Raw genomic sequence first — 18,311 nt, 5'->3', positions numbered from 1 at the left:
CGCATCACAGCAGACGCTGCACCGATCCGCCTGTCGATCTCTCGCTCCCTCCTGCCCTCACTCGTGAACAAGACCCCAAGATACTTAAACTCCTCCACTTGGGGCAAGATCTCTCCCCCGACCCGGAGGGGGCACTCCACCCTTTTCCGACTGAGGACCATGGTTTCAGATTTGGAGGTGCTGATTTTCATCCCAACCGCTTCACACTCAGCTGCGAAACGCTCCAGTGAGAGTTGGAGAGCCCCGTTTGAAGGAGCCAACAGCACCACATCATCTGCAAAAAGCAGGGATGCAATACTGAGGCCACCAAAACGGACGCCCTCAACGCTTCGGCTGCGCCTAGAAATTCTGTCCATAAAGATTATGAACAGAATCGGCGACAAAGGGCAGCCTTGGCGGAGTCCTACCCTCACTGGAAACGATTCCGACTTACTGCCGGCAATGCGAACCAAACTCTGACATCGGTGGTATAGTGACCGAATAGCCCGTATCAGGGGGTTCGGTACCCCATACCCACGAAGCACCCCCCACAGAACTCCCCGAGGGACACGGTCAAACGCCTTCTCCAAGTCCACAAAACACATGTAGACTGGTTGGGCGAATTCCCACATACCCTCGAGGACCCTGCTAAGGGTGTAGAGCTGGTCCACTGTTCCACGGCCGGGACGAAAACCACACTGCTCCTCCTCAATCTGAGGCTCGACTTCCTGACGGACCCTCCTCTCCAGCACCCCTGAATAGACCTTACCAGGGAGGCTGAGGAGTGTGATCCCTCTGTAGTTGGAACACACCCTCCGGTCCCCCTTTTTAAAAAGAGGGACTACCACCCCGGTCTGCCAATCCAGAGGCACTCTCCCCGTTGACCACGCGATGTTGCAGAGGCGTGTCAACCAGGACAGCCCCACAACATCCAGAGCCTTGAGGAACTCCGGGCGGATCTCATCCACCCCCGGGGCCTTGCCACCGAGGAGCTTTTTAACCACATCGGTGACTTCAACCACAGAGATAGGAGAGCCCACCTCAGAGTCCCCAGGCTCTGCTTCCTCCAAGGAAGGCGTGTTGGTGGAGTTGAGGAGGTCTTCGAAGTACTCTGCCCACCGATTCACAACGTCCCGAGTCGAAGTCAGCAGCGCCCCATCCCCACTGTACACAGTGTTAGTGGTGCACTGCTTCCCCCTCCTGAGACGTCGGATGGTGGACCAGAATTTCCTCGAAGCCGTCCGGAAGTCGGCTTCCATGGCCTCACCGAACTCTTCCCACGCTCGGGTTTTTGCCTCGGCGACCACCGAAGCTGCGTTCCGCTTGGCCAGTCGATACCCGTCAGCTGCCTCTGGGGTCCCACAGGCCATAAAGGCTCGATAGGACTCCTTCTTCAGCTTGACGGCATCCCTTACTGCTGGTGTCCACCAGCGAGTACGAGGGTTGCCGCCACGACAGGCACCAACCACCTTACGGCCACAACTCAGATTGGCCGCCTCAACAATAGAGGCACGGAACATGGTCCACTCGGACTCAATGTCCCCCGTCTCCCCCGGAACATGGGAAAAGCTCTGTCGGAGGTGGGAGTTGAAACTCCTTCTGACAGGGGATTCTGCCAGACGCTCCCAACAAACCCTCACAATACGTTTGGGTCTGCCAGGACGGACCGGCATCTTCCCCCACCATCGGAGCCTACTCACCACCAGGTGGTGATCAGTTGACAGCTCCGCCCCTCTCTTCACCCGAGTGTCCAAAACATGCGGCCGCAAATCCGATGATACAACCACAAGGTCGATCATCGAACTACGGCCTAGGGTGTCCTGGTGCCAAGTGCACATATGGACACCCTTATGTTTGAACAAGGTGTTCGTTATGGACAATCCGTGGCGAGCACAGAAGTCCAATAACAAAACACCACTCGAGTTCTGATCGGGGGGGCCGTTCCTCCCAATCACGCCCCTCCAGGTCTCACTGTCATTGCCCACGTGAGCATTGAAGTCCCCCAGCAGAACAAGGGAGTCCCCAGCAGGAGTACTCTCCAGCACACCCTCCAAGGACTCCAAAAAGGGTGGGTATGCTGAGCTGCCGTTTGGTGCATATGCACAAACAACAGTCAGGACCCGTCCCCCCACCCGAAGGCGGAGGGAAGCAACCCTCTCGTCTACCGGTGTGAACCCCAATGTACAGGCACTGAGCCGGGGGGCAATGAGTATGCCCACACCTGCTCTGCGCCTCTCACCATGAGCAACTCCAGAGTGGAAGAGAGTCCAACCCCTCTCGAGAGAACTAGTACCAGAACCCAGGCTGTGTGTGGAGGCAAGTCCGACTATATCCAGTCGGAGCTTCTCTACCTCACACACCAGCTCGGGCTCCTTCCCTGCCAGAGAGGTGACATTCCATGTCCCAAGAGCTAGCTTCTGCAGCCGAGGATCGGACCGCCAGGGTCCCCGCCTTTGGCTGCCGCCCAGCTCGCATTGCACCCGACCCCTTTGACCCCTCCCACGGGTGGTGAGACCATGAGAAGGGGGACCCACGTTGCCTCTTCGGGCTGAGCCCGGCCGGGCCCCATGGGTGTAGGCCCGGCCACCAGGCGCTCGCCAACGAGCCCCACCTCCAGGCCTGGCTCCAGAGGGGGGCCCCGGTGACCCGCGTCCGGGCAAGGGAAACTGAGATCCTTTAATTTTTTTTTCATCATAAGGGGTCTTGGAGCCGTGCTTTGTCTGGTCCCTCACCTAGAACCTGTTTGCCATGGGTGACCCTGCCAGGGGCATAAAGCCCCAGACAACTTAGCTCCTAGGATCATTGGGACACACAAACCCCTCCACCACGGTAAGGTGACGGCTCACGGAGAGGTGAATACATTATCTCACTGTGATAAATAAAAAATAAATAAAACCTCTCCTCTCACATGAACACTTTGAGATGGTAATTCATGCCTTTGTCACATCCCGGCTCGATTACTGCAATGCCCTTTACTTTGGAGTCAGCCAGTCCTCCATTAAGCGCCTTCAGCTGGTCCAGAATGCCGCCGCTCGCCTCTTGACTGGTACTCGTAAGAGGGAGCACATAACTCCTACTCTGGCATCCCTTCACTGGCTCCCCATTCATTTTAGAGTTATTTTCAAGATCCTCTTATTTGTTTTCAAATCTCTGAATAATCTCGCGCCACCTTACCTCTCTGAGCTCATCCGCCCCTACACACCTGCCCGGCGCCTCAGGTCTGTGGACCAGACTTTATTAGAAGTACCAAGAACTAAACTGAGGCTCAGAGGGGATCGAGCCTTTTCTGTTGCTGGTCCCTCTCTCTGGAATGACCTCCCACTAAACATTCGGCAAGCCTCCTCGCTGCCCATCTTCAAAACCCTCCTCAAAACTCACTTGTATTCTTTGGCATTCGACTCAGCATGACTTAGATTTGTTCTTGGTTTTACTGTTTGGTGCTTTCTACCGTCTTTATTACCGATTTGTCTTACTGTTTATTGTGCATGTTAAATTGCTCCATGTACAGCACTTTGTATGCAGCGATGGCTGTTTGAAAGTGCTCTATAAATACTGTTGACTTGACTTGACTTGACTTGATGAAAGCAACCTACAGGAGACAGAGCTCCCTTATGGTCTTATCAGACCAACAGTGAACATTTGTTACTTTGTTGTACACTCGTGGGGGCCAGAAATTGGATCTTGCTTGAATGGAGTCGCTTCTTATCCAACATTGAAATCTGACCACTCGTTTTATGATGCACACATTTATGTTATTTGCATGTATTGTATGTGAAGTGAAAATATCTTTATACGCATACAGTTTGTGGGAAAGATGTCGTTCCATCATGTTCTAAAACTCTGAACCAAGCAGTCAGATTAAAGATTTTAGGGGCAATTAAAGTTACATTATTAAATATTTGACACAAGTGCTGAGCATGAAGAAAACGATTTTGGATGTCTCTCGAGACAAGGCCAAGGACTGCAGAGAAGGCCGCCATGCCTGCTCAAGAATTGGCCTTAGGCAGCCTTGGTATGTCATTTTTCCCTGTTGCTAAAATGTGATTTTTTTTTTCACGGTATGTACAAGCTGGAAAACTGTACACGGTTGGAATGGCAGTACTTGGTTGAAATACAATAAAAGCTCCTCAGCTTTAAAAAAAAAAAAAATTCCCTCCGGCCTCTCCCCCATTGGCCTATGTGCTAGCTGCATAGGGTAATATGCTACAAGGTATGTATTATGTATAAATTGAATACGGAGAAGGGGATCACAATTACATAATTTTGATAATATCACCGCTTTCTAAACAATGCGAGCCCTGCTTGGTACTTTGCTACGATGGCCTTCTGAACTCTAGGAAAGGGACTAGATAACTTCAGTCTCGTTATAAAATGATCAGTTGTTTTCCATGTCACCGAGACTCAAAGTCAAAACATAAGGTCATGTTGTGGTAAACAACATATTGTTATGAATTGTCGGCCAAGTAAAAAACGTAACCCGTAACGCTTGAAGTTGCTCAGAAAGAAACCACTCAATCATGTTGTTTTCCTTCAGATATTCATTCTTTTGATGATAACAATTCGATCAATACATAAGCAACATCAACATCTTTTATGCTCAACAGTCATACCATGTTGTCTAAGAAAAATAAATATTTTTTAAAACATATATAACCCAGATATGCAATGTTTGATAAGGTATAAGAACAGAAAAAAGGCCTCCATACACATTAAAATAAGATAAAAACATTTGAGATAATGTACAAAAAAAATGTTATCAAAGTGCATGTCATAATAACTAACAAATGTTTGAGAGACAGAAATAAATGTGCCATAAATACAGGGATATGCCTACAGGGGATATGCATTGAAAAATTTGAACGTGCTTAAGATTTAAAGACATTTAAAAGCAAAGTAAAGAAATAAAAAAGTAGCTTTCTAAAATTACTGGACAGTGAAACTGAGTTTGAATGCTTAAAAGATCTTAATCAAAGCAATGGGGAGAAAAACATTGTATCAAATCTGGATCTTGATTTAATTTTGGTTGGCATTTTAGTCCACTAACATGCAGCATAACAGCTGAGTGCCCCTTCACCGTATTTGGTGTGAAACCTGGCCTCCACTAATTGACGCGATTCCCCAGACCTCAGAGCCCGACTGAGTTTATGCTCAATTAGCATTTCTTTAGTGTATTCAGGACACAAATCGTTCAGTGATTTATAGACCAATAGCCAAATTTTAAAATCTATTCTACAGCGGATTGGGAGCCAGTGTAAAGCCATTTGAACTGGATTAATGTGTTCTGATCTCTTTTAGTCAGGATTTGATTCAAACTTTTCCCCTTCAATAATTATCTTCCCTATTTTAAGTCAGCCTCAACGTTGAAAATTCCTGCTTTCTTCCCTTTTATTTCCACAAATTCCCCTCAGTTCCCCCAAATTCTCATTAATTCCCATGGAAAGTTTTCAACCCGAATGAGCGGAATATCTTTGATCGTAAAGCAACCTGAGCATGCCGCTTTGAAGTCACCCGTGTGGTTTACTGCAACGGTGACGTACGTCGATGTAACAACGACTAACTTAACCGAAGTACTGTATGCAAAGTATGAAACAAACAGCAGCATTTCCCCAAAGTACAAAACAGTCACATGACATAAACCACCCGATGGTGAGAGTCAGGCCAGTCCTACAAGGCGAGTCCATGAGACAGACTCGCTCAAATGGTGACAGAAGAGGTCAGCCGGTTAAAAGGATGTCTGTCCTTGTCGTGGCCATCAAGGGGGCCTCCCTTGTCGTCGTGTGCTGTCGGGTGATCTTCCTGCGTGATGAGGCGTTTATTCTGTTCCTATAAGTCTCTCGCTCTGGACTATCAGGTGGCCCCAGGTGCTGTAAAAGTCTTTTCTGAAAAACTGCTTGGAACTGATAGGCCTGCAAGAAAACGATAAGGAACAACAAAGCGTTTCAAGGCCTTGGAAAGCAGCGGCTTCTCGGCATCAGATGACCTTGGGCCTTTGTTTGACCTGAACTGGTTTGATGGGTTGGCACGGACTTGTTATGGTTCATGCTTAATTTGGCGCATGCGTTTATTTACATTCTCTTATCAGGTAAATGATTATTTTCCTTCAAAGTGATCATTTCAACATACAGACGTAATTAGCACATGTTTTCCTCACCTATTTAGGAGGACATTTTTGATCAGTGAGTGGAAACAATCACCATTTTTACTTTCTTTGTTACTACAATGTTGCTTAAGTGCTTCAACAAATGTGCTTAGCTGGTGAGTAAATCACATTTACAAAACTTATCAACTAATTCAACAGCTGAGGCATACCAACATTCTGATTTAAGACCAGGAAAGAAATCCCTCACAATAGTAGTTCAGTGTAAACTTAACTTCACTTTGGAGGTGCATTATTGGACGACTCTTGATATCAAATAAATTGAGGATTATTTTTCTCATCGATTAATAATTTAGAGACCTTTTTTTAATTGATTATTTTCTAAATCCGGGGGATTCCAGCCTCTCAGCAATAGACGATGATCAATATTTTGGCCTATTTTCTTACATGATATAAACCAAACCACGAACTGCATCATAATTAATTTTTGTTTGTGCCTTTGCTGTACTGTCCATTTCAATTAATGTCCTGTTTTCAAATGAAGGGATGGAAATGATGTTTTTTCGGGGAACCGGCCCCCGAGGGGGTTCGATCAGGCCCGCGGGATAATTTAAAAATGAAAAAAAAAGCATAAAAGACACAAAATGAATATTTTTATTAAGATGCAATTCATGTATTAACCGCTAGTCATTGTTTTCTCTTTCGTTTGTAAAGTGTAGGTGGGGGTTACATTTAGATTTCATATGCACATGTGTAAATGGTTTAAAAAAATCCTTTCTTTATAAATCTTGTTTAATCTTAAAATGCATGACTATATTTTTAAATACTAATTGTTCAAGTTTTGTGCCTTTGTACAATCAGTGGGATCAGTTGCACTGCATATATGTGAATGATAAAATGAAATTGCACATTTGTCGAAGGAAATCTAAGGTGTTTTATGAAATGTTAGGTAAATGAAATGTAGGTACATTTCAACATTTTCCTCATGTACTTGTGCGTCGCTATATCAAAACAAAGGAGAGACATATTTTGGTTATTTATAGCAGAGTATGGTATCATTTTAATGGTCTGGCCCACTTGACATCGACCGAGGCCGTATGCGGCCCACAATATGAAATGAGTTTGACACCCCTGCTTCACAGGCTTACACCACGCGACACTTAAATAAGGTTATTGATTGCACATTCGTCCACTCATTCTCAATGACAATATTGGTGGACATTGACAGGAATTGAAACCTTGAATTGTGCACATTCATACCGTCATAATCAGCTTTCACCGGTCTGTCATTAATGTCAGCCGATAGCATCAATACTCGTGGCGGTGAAATGAACATTCAGGCACAACGAATGTAAATGGTACTCTCCAATAGAAAAAATGAAGTTGCGTTAAAGAACGGCACGTAATAGAGTTGAATGTTATTTTGATTATTTTAATCATATTTATTTCTCACGTTTGATATGTCTCACTTGACAGGTGGACCAACTTCTGTACTCTGGTTTTGCATCAAGCGGCAACAAGCAATCGTTTCTAGTTTTATGGATTCACCCAGATTTGCGTTCATTTTCGATGGCACTCATTCGGATCGCGGGTGAGCTGGAGCCTATCACGACTGACTTTGGGCTTTGTATCGACTTGCTGATACATGGATCCTCACTCGCTAAGCAAGAAGCATGCTTATATAGTCAATAAATGCAGTTCTTACCACTTGCGTTTGCCGTGTGGTGAGGCTTTCAATACTTGTACTTGTACTTGGCCATGCCGTAGTCGGCTGTTGCTTCTTTGCCTTAGCACAATACATCTCCAAATGATGCAGGTCACAGCCATTTGAGCGGCAGCATTTGTCCACAATCCCCTTCCCTCTGGGCCGAGAACCATAACCAGACCATGTACCTTTCCCTGTCAAAAGACAAACACAATCCATTAGGGTCTGGTTTTAAAGTCGGCATACTATCAATATCGTGGCAGTCTTGGCTGCAAATGTTCTGGACAGCGCTTTGTGACTGCTGCAGCTCTTGTGAAAGCACGATATCAATAAAAATGCATTAGGTGATATTGTCTAAGGTGCAAGATAAGGACAAGGTTTACTGACATGCGCATTTTATTTTCTTATACTAATCCAATACAGAGACAATGACAATGCCAAGCAAAAAAATGGCCAATCCGAAATCAAGTAACGAGCAATAAAATGAGTTGAATGGGGTTAGATTATTGTATTGATTGATTATGCTTTCCGCACCAATACAATGTTGACTCTGAAGCAACCAATTCCAAACATGGTACTATTTAAAAAGGCAGTGTTAGTGTTAGCCGGCGCTGTTCTCTTTCTCTCTCTTTTTTTCCCCTCCTGTACCTTTGTCTGAAAACAAAGCTGCTCTCAGATAGCAAGTGCTGCAACAATCATACTATCACACTATGTGGCACGGTGTACTGGTGGGTTTGCTCCCATTTTGAAGTATTGCCACCACTTTGATACCAGATGGAGACCGCGGCCTCGGTCAGAAGAGGGGAAAGGTAATCGGGTGAAAGGGCCCGCGGGTGACGTTTGGTGTGCAAACGTGCAATGAATGAATCCTCATTGCGACATTTGGTAAGAATAAATATGTACTTGGGACTGACAATGCATGTGTGCCTTGTAACTTGCTGACCATATATATACAGTAGTGGACAACTGCCAAGTATACAATCAAAGAATGCTCGAACATGTTGTTATCCTCTTTACAATCATAATCATGAACACAATGTGTGGAAAGAAATTGACACCTCACTGCGGTGTCTCAAAAAATAAAATCGGAATTATGTAACACGGAGCACTTTTTGTCAAGTGTTTGTAGACGTGCATCAAAAATGTGCCACAAGACGAGTGGTTTTGTTTTTCGGTAGATGTAAATATGAAATATATTTGGGTCAGCATTAGTAAAACTCTTTGCGTCGTTTCAAAACAGACCCCCGGAAAGGATTAAATATCAAATTCCGCAACATAAATCATGAAGGCGCACGTACCTAAGTAGAGTCCACGATCACCACACACAAACAGGAGGTCATTGAGGAGTTCTGAGCCGCAACGAAGCGCGGCTCCCTCGCAGCAAAGAGGCCCGCCGACCAGGCACATGGTGGAGCAGAACATGCACAACACCTGAGGACAACAGGGGAAAAAGTGTTGAAATGACACCCCGTTTTCGCTATTTAAACATGTAGATGTTTGATTTCAGTACAAAGTTTGGGGCTTTTATTTTTTTGGATTTCGACAAAATAATTTAAAAGTGGCAATTCAAATAAAGTTACGTCGAAACGTTTGACTTTGAACTCTTTTCATTTCAACAAGATATTGTCACTTTAGATTCTAAGGTAAAACGGCACCAAAAAGATTTGATCCGAATGCAAAGCAACAACTACAAAATACTGTTTAGACATTGACGTTTATATTTCACAAACAAACAAAAATTCTTACCTTCAATGGCAGTGGTCTCCCTAAAGGACAACGTAAGGAGTTCATCCTGCCTGTGCAGAGTGACCTGAGCGCACGTTGAGTATTATAGTCTGACTGGAGGAGTGGAGGAAGGACCGCGGCACACAGAGAGATGGCCTTCCTCCGTTCCTTTGCACATTTGTTTTCAAATCTCATCTGATTCTCCTATCAGATGATTCAACATTCGGTTACAGGGACTGAACTTGTTCTAAAATGTTCTTTTTTTATCATTTGTCATAACATGATACAGTGGATTCAAAAAGTTAACAAGCCTCTGTTAAATTGGTTTTGAGACGTCGGCGAAACCAACACGAATCATGCTGAAGTTGTTTCGAAAATGGGATTTGTACAACTCGAGGGATTTTGGAGTGAAGACGTTTCACTCCAATATTGATCACATTGACTGAAACCCCTCACAGTGATTCTGACCTTCACCTTGGGTATGGTGTTGTTTAGGTGATGTGCTGTTATTCTTGTGCCAAACAAACTGAAGCATTTGGAATGTGCAGCTCTTCAATGTCACTTCAAGCCCTTTGGCAGCCTCCCTCACCTGTTACCTTCTTATTGTTCAACCATTTGTCGATGGACGTCATCCACTGTATCTGTCCATCCATTTTCTACATTGTTTACCCTGTTGAGGGTCGCACGGGAACGGAGCCTATTCCAGGAGTGTGAAAGGCAGACGATACCTCGAACTGGTTGCCTGTCCGTTGCTGGGCAAGTACAGTATCTCATTAACATGAACGCACTTCCGATTTTTGTAAATATATTCTTACATGTTTTTATGTGTTTTCTCTTTAGACATTTTCACTATGGGGTGTACTCGCTTTTGTTGCTCGTTAATGGCTGCGCGCTGACTTTTGTCGAGGGGAAAGTAAGTTTACGCAGCCTTGGAGCTGGACACAGACTACATTTTTGCAAAGTGTCATTCCTTCAAATTCAAGTCCAGTGTATGAACCGTTGCGCTGTAAGTGACCTGATGCAACTAGATAAATGTCATAATAAACATTATATCAGCTCAGGATTCGCAAGTTAAGTGTCTGTTTTTCAAGTGGCAAACAATTACATGTCATGTTTCGATGTTCTAATGTCTGCGGCCTTTTTCTATGTGGGGAAAGAATAAACATGTAGTGATTGTGAATTAATATCACACCAACCATTAAGCGACACTCGTTCCATAGCGAGTTCCAAAGGTTTCGGTACAAGTATGGACACAGTTTGAACACTCACAGGTGTGGAATGCACAAAGAACCCATGTTCGCCTATATGCAACACAACACATCCGCAACTGTACTGACCTCCAATCCTTCAAATCATCTCTTAAAACTCATCTGTTCCGCAATACTTTCAAAACCTTTGAATGTCTTTTACCCATTTTTGCTTTATTGTTCATCTAAATGTGCTTTTGTAAATTACGTATGCTTGTTTTAAGTGCACATTTTTATCCAGTGTTTTAAGCTCTTGTAAAATGTCTTTGAGTGTGATGAAAAGCGCTTTCAAATAAAATGTATTATTATTTATTATTATTATTATTATTATATGTTGACCGTAAGCCTAGCTTGAGGTTTGCTCTGGGTTTACACTATCGTGTTCATTCTAAAGCTTTGAAAAATAAAAATAAAAATCAAGCAGACTTGAAACAAAACTCCAGACAAAGAGTGACAGGCCATCACCGCTGCAGAGCGCAGAAGAGAAAATATTTAAATTAAATTAGATTAGAAGAAGAGGCTCGGTGCTTTTGTAAATTTGGAGAAAAGGGCACGCTCATATTGTATTGTTATTTGATTGTTTGGGTTCTTAGCAGCATGATATCTGCACTAGAATGTTGCTTAGATTTGATCAAATGTATTTTATCTAACTATAAAAACAGTCACAGCTAATGTGCGCACTTACATAAAAAAAAGTTTCACTGTTTTGAAAGCCATTAAAACAACGTGAAAGGTACTGCATTTTCCCCCAATTAAAATGAAGTTGGATGTATATGGAACAGTTTATTACGATAAAAGGAGGTCCCAGTGCCTCATAGTATGGAGGCTAATACTAAATGTTTATTATCTATATTATCGATAGCATTGTCACTTTCTCTGCCATTTAGCAAATACATTTTGAGTTGTAATGCAAAATTACGATTACAGTGAATTTAGACGACAGTACACGCTGAACGGACATACTGTATTTAAATCTTTGACTTTCGAGTACAAAGGATGTCAAATCTAAAACAGATTCTCGAGTACATCTTAACCAAGGAACAGTGCAGTGGGGAATGAAGTTGTTTCAAAACAAACCAATGAGCACTGAAGACTTGAACGCAGTATTGTCATTGTTGACGTTTTACAGCACAAACGCGGAGTTCACCCACTCCCCCACCCAACTAACTTTATCACCAACTATCAAGCGTTGTAGATTGGGTCAATTCCTTCCAGATTCCACCGACGAACAGTCTCGCTCTGTACTGTATTTGATTTATGCACTTGAGAATTTTTTTTTTTAAATTGAACTGCTCTGTGAGTAACCTTCACCAGCATGTGGAATATTTAGGTACTTCATCTGTTTCCAAGCCCTGGGCTTGCACTTGGAAGCTTTCATTAGTGTGGCCTTCAAATATTTATGCTTATCCCTTCACTGTACAAGCCCCACCGCCCTTAGATAATTTAGTTTCCCTATCAGACATAGGATAGGCCAAAAATACAAGAACATATTGTCACGGGCTGCGGATTACTCTACTTTATTATGATTCAGAAACTGTTTTTTTCCCCCCCCTGTGGAAATAACTCCATCTTGACACACAAATGTGTCAGTGAGAAACGAGTTACCACTCCGGTTCACAATGAATAACACAAAACAAAACCAGATCCGGAGCGTAAAACTTCATACGAGTGTCATGAAGGACACACATTGACATTATAGTGTCAGTCACCAAGCACTAAGCCTCAAGTAGCACGGTGGTATAGCGATGAACACATCTCTCCTGCAGTCGAGAGATTCAGGGTTCTAGTTTAACGTTTAAACAACGGCAACGATCATAATTCCATTTTTTATTTCAAACTGAAAGTTCATATAAGATCACAACATGAAATTTACAATAGCTATACATTGAACACAAATTGTGAAATAATTGCATTATAAAATGTAAACTTATCAATCTGAAGAATGTTCAGGAGACACCCATCCTTTTTCTAATCCGCTTATCCTCACCAGGCTCGCGGGTGTGCTGGAGCCTATCCGACCCAGCTGTCTTCGGGCAGAAGGAGGGGTACACCCTGAACTGGCTGCGAGTCAATCTGGTTTGACACTGGTCAACAGCAAATTTGTTCGTCTATGTGTGCCCAGCGTTATTTGCCGTTTGTAACTTTGAAACCTTGCATGTTAGGATGACAGGCGCCCTGTAATCAAAAAGGTGACAAAATTGTTTTATCATATCTTCACAATCCATCCATCCATCCATTTTCCGAACCGCTTGATCCTCACTAGGGTCGCGGGGGGTGCTGGAGCCTATCCCAGCCGTCTTCGGGCAGTAGGCGGGGGACACCCTGAATCAGTTGCCAGCCAATCGCAGGGCACACAGAGACGAACAACCATCCACGCCCACACTCACACCTAGGGACAATTTAGAGCGTCCAATCAACCTGCCATGCACGTTTTTGGAATGTGGGAGGAAACCGGAGCACCCGGAGAAAACCCACGCAGGCCCGGGGAGAACATGCAAACTCCACACAGGGAGGCCGGAGCTGGAATCGAACCCGGTACCTCTGCACTGTGAAGCCGACGTGCTAACCTTTCGTCAAAAGTTGTATCCAAGCATCTGGCGAGCAAATATGTTAACAGTAAACTTGTTGAAGAGTGAAAATATTTGTTTTGTTTCAGACATTATTTCGAGTTTGCTGTTGACTGCTTCATACCCAAACGCTTGCAGTTGTCATATACAACAACAACAAAAAAGAGCCATTGAAACAATGACAAAAAGGCATCTACAGTACATGAGCTATTGTCACAATTCTTGCTCAATGCAAAAAGGCAACAGTCATATTTGATATTCGTACATGTATTTCATTTAAGTAATTGTTCTGGTAGGCAATCCGAGATCCAATACATTTAATTAAATCAACCCACTGGAGGTTAATGTTAAACAATAACATAACATCTAAGTTATTGCATTGTCTTCAAATATAGAAACAAGTCAACACAATTTTCTTATGATAACAAAGTTATTTCATGAAAATGCTATCATCAAACTCAAGATGACAAAAACTTTCGAAAATACACTTTTATAAACATAGTCATAATGAAATCAAAATAGACCTTGGTGCAAATATTGAATGACATCCCTTTTGAGTAGCTGCATAAGAATGTCCCAATTGAAAATGATGGAAAAATGAGAAGGAGATTAAGGGCTATGCTCGAAGGTATTAAATCTGTATATTCAAAGAAAAATATTTTTATTGTGGTCCACTATTAGGACAACGACTACAACTCCTCCTAGGTCGGTTCTGTTTAACTGCCTGCTTAAATAAGCACCACCTTCGGTGCAAGTGCTGCTGCATTTTTGATCAACATCAAATGTTTTGTTATTAGCTCATAAACATTCGACTGGCTTGTTCTCTGCTGGCTCCTTTGTGTGCGTGCAGTCAGGTTGGTCCCGCTAAAGTCAAGTGTTTCTTTCTTTCATTTGACCTTTGGCCATCGTCTACTCCTTTTACTCGTGTGGTCTCTTGTCCATGTTAACCTCTGTGACTCTTCGACGCCGGTGCTTGTCTTCGCAGGGAGGCCCAGCGTACCAGGGACACAACATGAACACATCGTGCGCTTCCTTGCCCTTCCCAATCGACTTGTATTTGAATGAGCACCATTCGTGTTCTGGGCAGCTGAGTCCTGGGCTTCAGGCGTGTCATTTTCATCGGAGTTGGGGATATCGTCATCGATTGGCTCCACGTAGCCAACCATTACCCCTGTGTCCAAATCACAGAATATTGTTTTAGGAGAACTTCTGCCAGAATGACATTTTGCTTTCTTAGCTTTTCTCTTACAATTCAAAAGACAACACTTGAATGAGCGGTCACCTGCAGGGGGACTTGAAGCGACAATGTCTCCTGATAGTTTTGTTCTTCTGACATCAAGTGGACGACTGCTGCGGTGATGCTCTTTTAGATTGTAACGGTACTGCATGAAAAGGTCACTTTCTTTCAAGAGGTTTGTGGTTTCTTGAATGTCCTGTCTTGGCCCCTTCTGTGCAGGCTCGTTGAGTCCAAGACCAGATGACCCGAGATTAATTCTCTGCAGGCGAATTCTCACATCAGCTGTAACCCCAAACATTTGCCGTAGAAGGTGGTCAGATGATCTGCAAACTAGTAGTGCATTTGAGGAACCCTAGAAGTTAAAAAACAAACAAACAAAAACGCCCACACAATAATTATAACATGTCATCTTGGTTGCATATTCCATCATAAATAACTGACCAAAACCATCAATAGAAAAAGGAAAATAGAATCTTTTACCATTTAACTTAAACTGAATCTTTCATGGACAATACTTTTTGCACAGCTTTTGATATTTCCAGTAACAATTGAAACTCAACTTTATTTGTTATAGCACTTTACATCGCGCCCTCAACAAGCATTTTCTTTCGTCTCATCCAAACCAGGTCCTTGAGCGTGTTTTATACGCCTAACCTATTTCACACAACTGATTTAAGTGATCAGGATTGTGATCAGGCTTCTTCAGAGCTTGCTGATGAGTTGATCGTTTGAATCAGGTATGTTGGATTGGATTGGATCAACTTTATTGTCAAATGGACTGTATGTGTAACATACTGCACAGATGAAATTTCTTCTCTGTCAACATAAAACAAGAGGAGCCGCTGCGGGTGTCCGCGCCGCTATCAAAAGTTAACCAAAAAAAATGACAAAATAATACAAAACAACACATGAGACACAGACAATCATGCACTCTTAACCACTTTCCTGCATACACTTTGCTGTCTGAAGCAGTTATAGATGAAAGCGGAGCGAATCAAAGTGTCCTTTTCGCCAGTGGATCAAAGACGTCATGCTGCAATGTGCACACGTCTGCTACAAGCTAAGCTTGAAAGCAACAAGAAGCTGTAGCATCCATTAACGAAAAAGAGAGATTGGCTCTCTTCTCCTGTCCCATGTAAGTCCACTTCAATTCCAAGCCGCGACTCCCAGTTCCACATACGCATCGGCGCTCTGTGAGTGCTACTGTGGAGTAGGGAAACGTTAAACATGCTGCACAGTGGCCCTGGAGGACCGTAGCAGGACATGCTAGCTTTGAAACAACCATTGTTGCATCCAAAAAGCTGCACGCGGAGTAAAAATCAGTCATACAATAACAAGAACAGTGAAAACAGTAAATTAATAACACAAATCAAAAATGTGTGCAAAAATTGTGCATAAATCATTTGTGATTTGAAAATCCCTAACATATTTGTGGATCTGAAACCCACGTCTGTACTTGTGTGAATAATAAAAAAAAAAAATCCCTCCCCAATGTTTGTGGATGTTATACTGACTGCTTATGACGGAGTCCCGGTCATAATAAGCAAGTGTGCTTACCGTCTTGCTCTGATCGGGTTTCTGGCTTCGGCCAATGGAGCTTTCACATGTCAGTTGATCATGGGTTGTGTCAGAGCAAGTGAAGGTTGTCCTCTTATGTTCAGTGTCTTGGTCCAAGGTCCGTGTGCTTGTTTCCTTCTCCAGTGTTTTATCTACCAGCCTTTCAATTGGCACATTTTCAGACTTGGGTGGAATATATGATACAAATATGACATTATCTTCATCCAAACAAGTGTCTGACTGCAGTGTTTGACTCAAGTCATCTGGATGATCATCAGTGCAAAGATCAATCACTTCATTTGGCTCCTTTGGAGTGATAATACTCGAGTGTTGCAAGAGTGCAAATGAGGATGCCGGAACTACGGGATTTTTTAGCTGCCAACTTATTTCCTTGCTCTCCATTGGTGATGAAGGGTCGTCCTTTTTGGCTGCGAAAAACATCCTGCCATCGCACATGACCAGTGCTTGCTGCTGATGCCTTTCACTTGTAGTTAAGCCTGGCGGAGAAACGGGTGCCACTTGTTCAAGCACTCCAAACTTGTTGCTTCGTTTCATGGTTTGAAAGGTTTTTGATGGAATGGAAGGAGAAGGTGAAAGGTCAACAGCTGACTCATTAGAGTTGATTTCTTCAATTACCCACTTCATAGGGCTATCGGGCCTCTGGGAAACCTTAGGAATTAATTTCAAGTGTGATTTGGGTGATCCCAGTGAAAGTTCTGAAACATATGACGAAACATTGCTTTGACGGACAGTTTTCTTAGATGATACAGTGGGCACAATGGTCAAATCTGAACTTGAAAAGGAGTTTGATGAGGACAGCAGAAGCTGTTTCTTAATACCTGCGTGAACTTCAGAAGCGGAAACTGATCGCACCTGACTTTTGGGAGCTCTGAGGAATGTTTGTGGTTCTTCAGTCCGAAGCGGACATGTATTTAATGAAATACCAAGCTCCAGTGCTTGATCAGCTACACCAAGTTGACAAGGCAAGCCATTCGCAAGGGAAACCCGATTGCCCGGAGTTTGTTTCGTAGCTAATGGCGTCACGGCCGTCTTTATTCCAAAGGGGGCTGGTGCTGAAACATTTTCCCGTGTTTTATGTTTGATGACTTGTCTTTGGACACATTTCCCATTGACCATCTGAACTGGAATCAATGTCATGATATTTCTTCCATCAGCACCAATGGCAGGCAAGGCCTGGTAGAAAACACCAGTCCCTCTGAGAAAAGTAAAACGAGCAAAGAAAAAGTTGATCAGTTACAGTGACATGTTGTTGAAACATGTACGATGCAATATTGATGACTTTGGCATATGATTTGCATCGAACGCATGTGTTTTGAGTCAGTCAACACAAACGTAAAGAAATAAACGGAAGAAAATGCTTGTTAACAGCGCAGTCTTTTCGTGTCTCCCACGCAGCACACGTCATAATGCCTATCTTTCAAGTTGGTTACTTTACCTTTGCGCTACATTGTCTTGCTGAGGTGCGGAATACATGACTCGGTCAAATAAATGTGGAGAGCGGCATGCTAACTCCAGGAACAAGCTAACGATTGCAGGCAGGCAAAATAAATTAGTTCAGCATCCACGTTTGCCTATCGTTGTTCTGCCATTGGATCTGTAAAGCTCCTCCAGATTCAATGACAATTTGGATAAGCCAATAAATAAATACATCACTGCCTTCGTTCACAACATGAGCCACTCTGTCGTTGTTGTGTTTTTCTTCTAAATCTAGTTTTATTGGTGAGCAAACAACCTCTGGTGTGTATTAGCGCCACCTTCTGTCTTGGAGACCTGACTGCATCAATTTTGAGCAAAGGATGATTCCGGGGCCGCGCACAGCCGCCCGTTATTTTATTTGGCCACCCAGCATTTACAGTTACATATTTGTTACATGAATGCATCCGTTTCCCCCAGCCCCTAAAGTTGGTTCATTTTTAATTAATATATCTAATAGTAAATAACAAAACCACAATATAAATACAGTATAATGTTTTTTTCATAATTGGTAAAATATTTACAATTTAAATATTTGTGTAGCCACTCCATGATTTTATTTGATATTCTAAAATACATTTATAAATAATTTTCTCATCCTTCATTTTTGCGCATGTAGACATAGCACCGATGTGACCTGCACGCAACAATTTCCCATTGTGGCTCATCTGTCCAAAAGACAGTCTAACCGGTTTCAAGTTAT

At 43.2% G+C, this 18,311-nt stretch overlaps 2 protein-coding genes across 3 annotated transcripts; both read right to left on the bottom strand.

Annotated features, from left to right (window-relative positions):
* Positions 1 to 4,761: 4,761 nt before the first annotated feature.
* LOC147210014 (uncharacterized) lies at positions 4,762 to 9,572 on the bottom strand. The gene is made up of 4 exons (XM_086129792.1): positions 9,528 to 9,572; positions 9,080 to 9,212; positions 7,782 to 7,975; positions 4,762 to 5,885 (listed from the first exon to the last, which is right to left on the bottom strand). Exons 1-4 carry the CDS (start codon positions 9,570 to 9,572, stop codon positions 5,694 to 5,696), a joined length of 564 nt encoding a protein of 187 aa, XP_085985918.1. The 3' UTR covers positions 4,762 to 5,693.
* A 2,995-nt stretch (positions 9,573 to 12,567) lies between these two features.
* lrif1 (ligand dependent nuclear receptor interacting factor 1) lies at positions 12,568 to 17,834 on the bottom strand. Of its 2 annotated transcripts, XM_086136665.1 has the most exons (5): positions 17,571 to 17,834; positions 16,954 to 17,330; positions 16,115 to 16,830; positions 14,603 to 14,909; positions 12,568 to 14,491 (listed from the first exon to the last, which is right to left on the bottom strand). In XM_086136665.1, the coding sequence occupies exons 1-5, from the start codon at positions 17,606 to 17,608 to the stop codon at positions 14,208 to 14,210; spliced, it is 1,722 nt and encodes a 573-aa protein (XP_085992791.1). In that variant the 5' UTR covers positions 17,609 to 17,834; the 3' UTR covers positions 12,568 to 14,207. The 2 variants fall into 2 exon arrangements, with proteins under 2 accessions (XP_085992791.1, XP_085992707.1); XM_086136581.1 differs by having other exon boundaries at positions 16,115 to 17,330.
* Between the last annotated feature and the right edge of the window lie 477 nt (positions 17,835 to 18,311).

This window comes from Hippocampus guttulatus, chromosome 1 (assembly GCF_054856545.1).
Source record: "Hippocampus guttulatus isolate MCC_2025c chromosome 1, RoL_Hgut_1.0, whole genome shotgun sequence".
NCBI classification, from domain to species: Eukaryota; Metazoa; Chordata; class Actinopteri; order Syngnathiformes; family Syngnathidae; genus Hippocampus; species Hippocampus guttulatus.
Note: the sequence above shows the minus strand (reverse complement) of the source record. Positions and strands in the feature narration are given on the sequence as shown.